We start from the raw sequence: 9133 nt of genomic DNA on the forward strand, positions 1-9133 counted from the left end.
AACGAAATTAAAATTTTGTCGCCATTTTTTCGTCACCGAATATACTTTTTCTTGTAGTTGTTGATCGGAGACCGTTTAATAGGATTTAAAATGCATTAAGCTTTAGATAATTGGGTCAAATGATTTGCAATCTAGCGTTACACGCTTTTCTTACAAGTTTGATGCATTTCATGTATGATCAACGTGATTTTTGACGTAGTCAATGTTTTACGCGAGTTTTAAAAAGGAAACGGTTACGATCATTGTCGTGGACCCAGAAAAGGCCCACAAAGGACGAGACCGGAGGGTATGAATATTGGACGGGAGCCCAATCCGGTGAGGCTTAATTAACGAAAAAGTAGAAAAGAATTGGCAATTTTTTAGAACTACAATTTCAAGTCTGTTCGATCAAGACCTTTAAGGCATTAGAGATATTAAACTGCAAGAAGGTTGAACTTTCACATGATTCTGCATTTTTTTTTTGCTCGGCAAACTAAATTTTATTGCAAATTCGAAGGGGTACATCGAGGGCTCAATCACAGTAAGTAAACAAACTTATGCGATAAAGCAGAAAACAGGAAAAAAAAGAGAACACCTGACTTCGGCCTCCAACAGAACATTGAAGGACAAGAACCTCACCTAAACACAAAGCACTCTTCACAGTTTTAACAACCTAATTCCATCCAAAAAAAACCTTAAATTCCTCCACCGTATACACCTTAATATCGAACTTGGCCTTTACCCACATAGCAACTCTAGTCTTTACCTTGTCAACCACAACCTCAGCTGGCACCATTGTATTGTTAAACACATGCTCATTTCGCACCAACCATAACGACCACAACGTTGCAAAGAAGGAAGTTTCCCAAAGGCTTTTCTCCAAATTTCAGAATTTAGAGTCCATCCACCACCTTAGATGGGCATCTAGAGAATCGGGACAAACCCATTGAACATGCCACCATTCTAAAATTTGAGACCAAACAGCCCATGAAAGTTGACAGTGCAAAAACAGGTGTTGTGGAGTTTCCATGAGCAATGAACATAGGGGGCAAGAAGAGGACTGTCCCTCTAAGATCATATTTCTGCCCACAAGCACCGACCTCGTAGCCACCTTGGATTGAACTGCCATCCAAGCGAAAATTTCCACCTTAGGAGGGCAAATGTTCTTCCAGAGGACTTCCAACCCCGGACTTCCTGTCTGCCCGCTGCTTTCCCATTGATTGTATACCGATTTGACCGAGAAATGATTATCTGAGGACCATCTCCAATTCAGGGAATCACAGCTGGACAACTGCAGAACAACGGGATGTAATCGGTGTTTTAACTCCTCCATTTGGTCATTTTCTCAGTCACGTAACCCTCGACCGAAAGTCAGATTCCATCTTTCAACTCCCAAACCTCTCCAGACTTCATTTACAGATGCCTCTTTTTGAGTTGAGATCAGGTACAGCTGTGGGTAATTGTCTCTAAGTGTCGTGTCCCCCAACCACACCTGGTTCCAAAAAGAAATCCTCAAACCGGAACGAACCTGTATTCTAAAACCCTCTTGAATTATACTTCCGATGCACGAGGATACTTCCCCAATGTTACAGATATCCCTCCATAAATTCGTGGCTTTACCCGTAGTCGGCATACGGGGGAGCCAACAATTGTGATCTAAATTGTACTTTCCTCTGATTACTTTCACCCACAGCGAATCGGGCTCTGAATTAAACCTCCACCACCACTTAGCTAAGAGGGAGAGATTTTGAATCAACAGATTCTTCACACCCAAGCCCCCATTCTCCTTCTTCTTACATATTACCTCCCATTTGACTAAGTGCATCTTTCTCTTGTCAATCGTATCCCCCAAAAAAAATTCCTTTGGATTTTTGCCAACCTCTTCGCCACAGACGCTGGCATTTTGAAGATAGACATGAAATAGATCCGCTGATTCGCTAGCGAAGAGTTGATTAAGGTGAGTTTGCCCCCAGACGAGTTGAATCTCCCCCGCCACACGCTTAATCGCCTCTCCATCTTTTCTACCACTGGATCCCACGTCTGGATCCTATTGGGATTGGCACCCAAAGGCAAGCCCAGGTACTTAATGGGTAATTGGTCGACTTTACACCCCATCACTTGCGCTAAGGCCACCACATCCTGATGAGGAATCTTAATACCACATAATGAGCTCTTGGAAAAATTAATTCTGAGTCCAGACATGAGCTGAAAGCATCTAAGGATTCTTTTGATATTAGACAACTCCTCCAAATCATTGTTGCAAAATAGAACCGTATCATCTGCAAACTAGAGATGCGTCACCGTCACCCCATTAGCCCCTATTCTCGCTCCTCTGATGATATTCCGATCCTTAGCTCTCTCCAGTAAAATGTTCAGCCCTTCAACTACAATATTAAAAAGAAAGGGGGATAACGGGTCTCCTTGTCGGATACCTCTCTCAATCCGAAATTCTTTGGATGGGGAACCATTAATCAACACTGACATGGAGACCGTGGACACACACTCCTTAATCCACCCACACCATTTTTCTCCGAATCCCATTTTCGCAAGAATATCTAACAAAAAACCCCAATTGACACAATCGTAGGCCTTTTCAAAGTCAATTTTCAGAATTAAACCCCCTTGAGATCTGTTCTTCCAACAATGAATAGCCTCATTTGCGATAAGAACTCCATGATTCTGCATTTCCATGAGGCATTAGATATTTCTCCAACAATTTCAAGTCTGTTCTGTATGAGACATTAAACTTTCCAATCCCAAAGGATGGCAACGACCACGAAACCGGTACTTCAGCTCGATGCAGATCTACCTACATAAAACCTAATCTTGAGTGGACTCGTTGGTTTTTCATTGCCGTTGCTGGTTTTTTTTTTAGGCTTTTTGTCTACATTTTTGCACGTGCGCTTATAAGATTTATGACTGCAATATATGTTGTATTTCGTGTTCTTCTAAAAAAAAGGTCGAGTGCATTTATTTAGCGTGGGGAGAAGTGGATGTCTTTATGAATCAACTTTGATGTCTAACAAGCCAAACAAACTTGATACTGTAGTATTTTTGTACTTATCAAAAAAAAAATCCTTGATAGTATTTCCAATGGGTATTATGGGGTTTAATTTCACCCAAACCATATAACCAAAGCTGTCTTCGGAAACGAGCTATAAAGGCCCAGTCAAAATTAAGTAAAAGCTCTCCCCTTGATTTCATGAAGAGAGAAAACAAATCAAAGATAAATTGAACATTGCTGGAATGGATAAGGTTGGCTACTGTCTGCCATACAAAAATTGATACATCTAAACACCTACATAGATATGGACGTATGAATCTATGAAATTAAATTAGTTCCATGCGCCGGCAAATTTGACGATTCTTCAGCATGCACTTCTTTTTTGGCTGGCGACTCTCCGCGCTCCTCCATTTTTGTGGGAGACTTTGCGCGCTCTTCTTTTTCGATTGCTGACTCGGAACTCTCTTCACCTTTGATGGATGGATCATTCCACTTCTCTTCCCTGGTAGACAACTCAAAGTGTACTTCCTTTTTAGTGGGCGACTCTTCGGACTTTTCCTCTTCAGTGGGCAACTTGGTGCATTCTTCCTTTTTCTTGGGTGACTCTTTGCCTTCTTCTCTGGTGGATGAATTTTTGCTCTCTTCTTTGTTGGTGACTAATTCTTTGCGCTCTTCATTGTTGGGTGACTCTTTGGGTTCTTCTTCTCTGGTGGATGAATCTACGCTCTCTTCTTTGTTGGTGACTAATTCTGTGCACTCTTCGTTTTTATTTGGTGAGTCTCTGTGTTCTTCTTCTCTGGTGGATGAATCCACACCCTCTTCTTTGTTGGTGACTAATTCTGTGCCCTCTTCATTTTTATTTGGCGACTCTGGGTGTTCTTCAAAGATCTTGATGTTGTTGTCTACCTTGATGGGACCAATTTCTGCTTCAAGATCCTTAATTGCAAAGGTCAATAATCTGACATCTCGAGCTTCTGATAACCTTCCAGGAGAGTCGGCCTGTCATACAACCCCGAAAGTGAGCACTTGATTTGAAACACGGAATTCCAGAACCATAACAAAATAGAAACGCATGTTGTATGATTGAAAACCCGAAAACACTTCAAACATTTTGTTGTCACAAACTCTACATGCACAAGAACGGGAATTAAAATTTTCCAATATGTTCAGATTTCAACTACTATATACCTTGTTGAATATTGAAAATTGGATCGTATCCAACCCCCCTTAAGACTCACCTCCGTAAGTTGTTTTAAATTATACAGTAACCTATAATAAGTCATGTGAAAAGAAAATAATTGTTACATTCTATGATTCTGACCAGTAAATATTTTTCAAAATTATGATAAATTGGAGCATACAAAAGACTAAGACTCACCTCTTTGAGTTGGTCCACCCGTTTTTTTAGAATCTCCAAAGGTGCATCCTTGTGAATGACTTGAAGAATATACAGCACGTGAGCATGGAGATTCTCCAAACGATGTTGTTCAATTGTAGCAAGCGGAATAGTAGATTGGCAACCAACTGGATAAAAGGGGCAGTTGACGAGCTTCATCGGACATACAGTTATGCAATGCTTGTCCATTTCGCGCCTCATGATTCTATCCGGGCACTGCTGCTCACATGGAAGTATCTTGAATGGGCAGATTGATTCATGATCCACCAAGTGAGATGCACAAAACCTGGCATTGCACCCTTCATTTGTGCAGTTCATAGTCCGAAAATTGCACCGTAGACTATGCTCTGCGAGCTCTTCAGCACAGTTGAATTTCATATCGCAATGAAACGTGTTCTTGAAATCAACATTTTTTAGCAAGTTTTGAGCAATGGCTTCTCTCCTCTCCATGAACCAAAACCCATTTAATTCCATTTCTTGCACAAAATCATCTATTCTGTCCTCTCTCCTCTCACTTAGTACCCATCCCGATACCCGACTAAAGAAGTTCCGCTTTGAACTCGCAAAATCATCAACGAAATCAGATATTATATCATAAGGATGGACAGACATTTGAGCTTCTGGGCCACCTTCTAAGACTACAGATTCGGCAACAAAAGTTTCACTCCTCTGTGTGAGATACTCCACCATCTCTTTTCTGATATCAACTGCCACTGAAGCAGGGCTCTTGAAGAGACCGCCTGTCGTGTTGTCTACACAGGCTGAGGCTAATCCTGGGAGGAACGCTTGTGCTATTTTGTGGACAATTTCAGTATCAAAAAGATCACAATGGAGCAAGGGGCCTGCCTCTTTCTCTTGTTCAAACGTCTCTGGTTTGACTTCAACACCATTTGCAGGAAGATTCATGGCTTCGAGACAATTACATAAGAATTTAAGCCACAGAACATTAATTCCGGATAAGGTAAGAAAAGGTTTAATTCCGAAGATACAAGACTAGAAATAAAAAATTACACATTTCTAGATTCAATGGGAAAATACAAATCACAAAATGATGATAAAATAAAAAAATTATGTAGGCCCTAAAGCCACCATAAAAAAATGCTTCATTAACCAATCAGTTGTAAAATGAAACAGATGATTGTAACAAAGTAATGTAGATTGGTGAGTTAATGTACTCATACTTTGAAAGCTTAATGGATAGCAAGAAAACACAGCTTGAATACAAATAGTTGAACAGAAAGATTTCCACCTTATCCACTGATGAAACCCACATTCAAGGATAGCAAGTTAATCCAATTCCATTTTGTTCAGAAGATGGGCAATGACAATTAGGACCAAGTTTGCTAAATTATCCGTAGGTGGATTAGAGGTCGCTAACCTGGCTTTGGATAAACTTGACTACCTATAGCAAAAATGACAAAAAAATTCAGAACAACAAAAATAAAAGGTCAAACTGAAGAGGAAGCCTTAGCTGAAAAACATGGATAACTTAACCAAAAGTATGATGACCCTAAAGTTATAACCAATCACTGAAGGTCCAAAGCAGGAGTTAATTAGAGATCAGAAAAGTAAAGAAAACAACAAATGACAAATAGCTAAACCTATGATCTAAATATTTACAAGACCTCTTGTAAATCAATAAGTTCCCTTGCGCTACCTCAAATAACAAATAGCTAAACCTATGATCTAATTATTCACAACACCTCTTGTAAATCAATAAGTTCCCTTGTGCTACCTCTTACATGTTACAAGGAAAAATGCATGCAAGAGAACCGTTTTTCAACAGTCAAATATAAGAAAGAAAACAAACTCCATGAAAATTATAATGAAGCAATGAACAGACCAATGATACATATAAAAGATACAAACAGGGTTATCACATATATACGTCAAACTTGTTTTGTACAGAAGAGTTCGAAACTGCCGTTATTCCCATTACATAGAGTATTGCAGGCTACCAAAACTCGTGTGTCTATACGACTATACTCGCAATGAAAAACAAAGTTAAGTCACACACGGCCTCCATAACCAATTCCACTGATAAAAATCCTCACAATAATGCTCCATATGGCGGGTGGAAACCAAGAATAGTCATCCATGACAACCAAACAACTATTTGTATACTTCTAGAGACCACAGACTATAATTAGTTTTCAAGGATAACTGCAAAAAAAATAGAGTATGAAGAGATTAATGCAGGTCTTTAGAAGTACATACTAATATGCAAAGAAGACATCAGCACAGAGAGAAAATTAGAAGAGAAAGGTTGGGTAGTGCGTGTTGCTAATGGATTTCTCTCAAGTTAAAAAGTCCTTAGTTTGGTTGGTTGAGAAGATAAACATGCATTTACCACAAACGTCTAGAATTCTTTGTTTGGTAGCTCAAGTAAAAGTAAGAGAAAATGAGCAACAAATTTTAACCCCTGTGGTCCAATTCGCCTAGCTCATTGATGATGCACCATCTCTTTAAAGGTAATTCCCGAATACGAATCACTTACAAATAATGCATGTCATAGAATAGAAAGATGATAAACTGAAGAGAACAACCGTGAAGCGCCGCTGAAAATAGACCACCTACAGACACTTCTGAAGTTCTACCACCCACCAACTCAAACATTGGAAATCTAGCTACCCAACCTTCAATGTGGAAAGGAAGTACACAAAAGATGGCCATTCCCAATGAAAATGCCTGATAAGGGAACGGCAGAAAATACACAGAGATTGACAAAAGATGTAAAACTTTACTAAATTGTTACCATTCTCGCAAATCGTCTCTTAAAAGGACCTAACAGAATTGAAGTTCATGATCTACTTGACAAACACAATTAATTGGCAAGCCCGATATGATGACAAGCATAGGGAAAAAAGTTTCTACAATGATAGGAAGTAAACTTTCAGAAGCTACAAAATAAAAGAAGATATTTTCCAAACATAAGCTCGCATTGTTTAAAGTAGCTATACATGAGATCGGATCCCAATTTGGTAGACCATTATGATGCCCGTAGGGCCCCTGGTAAACCACAACTAATCAACTTATCAAAAACGTACAGGTACAAGAGAATCTACGAGTAGTTCACATAATGCTGAATCTATCAGCTTGTACTATTTAAATGTCAAACGTAAATGGACGTGCGAGAAAAATAGAATGAAACAGTAAGATGCAAGAAAAGAAAGAGCTGCAAAAGCAAAGTGTCCTTAGAATTGAATCAACTATAGCAATGACATAAATCAATGTGGCCTCTATCCTACTCTTATTTCGTTGAACTTCTGAGCAGCATCTCAACTGCTCAAAGACCAATCCACCATTAGAGTGTTCACCTAACCTTGCTGATTAAAAGTCCAGAGCCGGCCATGACTTTTCGGGGCCCCAAAGCAGGAGGCCTTGTTGGACTATTATAAGGGTGCCAAAATAACAGGCCCCTTAAAATTTATAAATTTCCGGGGCCTAAAGCGGCGCCGTTCAGAGCTTTAGCTCAGGGCCTCTGATCAAAACATGCGAGAACGTTAAGATTTGAATGAAGAAGATTAAATGAAACATTCTTTGACCACACAACAAGGAACCTCGAATGAAGACCAAGAACCGACAGAATACACGACAAAGACCCACATAATTAATCGATCGATTCAAGAGGAATGTTGTGTGTGTGTGTGTGTGAGAGAGAGAGAGAGAGAGAGAGAGAGAGAGAGAGAGTACCGTTCAATCTGAATAAAAGCTCTAGCAGAAATGGTTGTGCGTCCTCTCCAATCTGTATGAGCTTCTGGTTTGATTTACAGAGAGAGAGAGAGAGAGAGAGAGAGAGAGAGAGAGAGTGAAAAAGCAACAAATATGGCCTGTAAATAGAAAGTCACAAAAGAATAAAACCCCGCAAATTATGGAGAACCAAGCGTCGGCCTCAACGGCTGGAATTCAAACCAGTCTTCCTTCCCAGGCTGCTCAAAAAGTCCGGTAAACTGTGAAACCGGTTCGGATCGAACCGATTCGTACCTTTTGAATTTTGTCCGTGGATTAATGGTCTGGACACGGATTGAAAAATTAGAAAACCGTGGCTCGGGGTTCGGTTCACGGATTTTCATTACGAAACCGTGGATTAACCGAATCGGATCGTGAGATATTTATTTTATATAAATAATATATATGTGTGTATTTATATAATAAATTGCTAGTAATGTTAACACTTTTTTCCACCAATTTAGTATTTTATCTTAATAATGAGATATGGTGTATAAATTACGGATAACCCTAGTTGAGTTTCAGTAGTTCGTTTTTTTTCCGGTTCTTTTATGTTATGTAATGTACTATAATGATACAATACTACTAGTGTGTTAGATTCTTTTGAATTTGATTTCTAAAGTAAGACTTTGGTAATTTATGTAACAAGTTTTTTCTAATGGTGTTAAACTTAATTCTGAATGTAACATTCTTCTCTTTTATTGTGTGATATATGCTTGAGCTTTATTTTTGCTAAAATCCGTGAACAAAACCGTAACCGATCTGTGAGTTAGGGATCGGATTGGAACCGGACCGTAGGATTTTTGGTCCGGACACGAATTTCATTTTGTAAAAACCGTGACTAGTGGTTCGGTCTTCGGATTCCCAGAAATTCGAACCAAACCGGACGGCGAGCAGCCCTATTCCTTCCCTTCCAGTCCAGTCCAATTTGCCTCATTCAGGGCCCTTCGCCGGGCCTATACAAATGATTGGAATTGTCCAATTTTTAGACTTCGTCGAGAACATCAATCTTGTTGATCGGTAAT

The 9133-nt window shown here is 39.5% G+C and overlaps 2 protein-coding genes across 5 annotated transcripts; both read right to left on the reverse strand.

The window, feature by feature from the left end:
- Nucleotides 1–865: 865 nt before the first annotated feature.
- Nucleotides 866–2664, reverse strand: LOC131302861 (uncharacterized). Its single transcript, XM_058329653.1, has 4 exons — nucleotides 2412–2664; nucleotides 2098–2258; nucleotides 1508–2026; nucleotides 866–1270 (listed from the first exon to the last, which is right to left on the reverse strand). Exons 1-4 carry the CDS (start codon nucleotides 2662–2664, stop codon nucleotides 866–868), a joined length of 1338 nt encoding a protein of 445 aa, XP_058185636.1.
- Nucleotides 2665–3154: 490 nt separating this feature from the next.
- On the reverse strand, nucleotides 3155–8280 carry LOC131304198 (uncharacterized). 4 transcript variants are annotated; one of them, XM_058331339.1, is made up of 4 exons: nucleotides 8073–8247; nucleotides 5629–5781; nucleotides 4362–5287; nucleotides 3155–3982 (listed from the first exon to the last, which is right to left on the reverse strand). In XM_058331339.1, the coding sequence occupies exons 3-4, from the start codon at nucleotides 5283–5285 to the stop codon at nucleotides 3302–3304; spliced, it is 1605 nt and encodes a 534-aa protein (XP_058187322.1). In that variant the 5' UTR covers nucleotides 5286–5287; nucleotides 5629–5781; nucleotides 8073–8247; the 3' UTR covers nucleotides 3155–3301. The 4 variants fall into 4 exon arrangements, with proteins under 4 accessions (XP_058187322.1, XP_058187323.1, XP_058187325.1 ...); XM_058331340.1 differs by having other exon boundaries at nucleotides 5561–5781; nucleotides 8073–8216; XM_058331342.1 differs by having other exon boundaries at nucleotides 5758–5781; nucleotides 8073–8210.
- Between the last annotated feature and the right edge of the window lie 853 nt (nucleotides 8281–9133).

The sequence above is a fragment of the Rhododendron vialii genome, chromosome 10a (assembly GCF_030253575.1).
Source record: "Rhododendron vialii isolate Sample 1 chromosome 10a, ASM3025357v1".
Taxonomy (NCBI): Eukaryota; Viridiplantae; Streptophyta; class Magnoliopsida; order Ericales; family Ericaceae; genus Rhododendron; species Rhododendron vialii.

What these genes read in the sequence shown, in the direction of transcription:
- LOC131304198 (XM_058331341.1), bottom strand. Translation starts at nt 5,285, where the DNA reads ATGAATCTTCCTGCAAATGGTGTTGAAGTCAAACCAGAGACGTTTGAA. An exon ending in GGGTGGACCAACTCAAAGAG is followed by an intron (nt 3,983 to 4,361) that starts GTGAGTCTTAGT and finishes GTTGTATGACAG; the next exon opens with GCCGACTCTCCTGGAAGGTT.
- LOC131302861 (XM_058329653.1), bottom strand. Translation starts at nt 2,664, where the DNA reads ATGCAGAATCATGGAGTTCTTATCGCAAATGAGGCTATTCATTGTTGG. An exon ending in ATGTGGTGGCCTTAGCGCAA is followed by an intron (nt 2,027 to 2,097) that starts GTGATGGGGTGT and finishes CAATCCCAATAG; the next exon opens with GATCCAGACGTGGGATCCAG. An exon ending in AAGAGGGTTTTAGAATACAG is followed by an intron (nt 1,271 to 1,507) that starts GTTCGTTCCGGT and finishes GTTGTTCTGCAG; the next exon opens with TTGTCCAGCTGTGATTCCCT.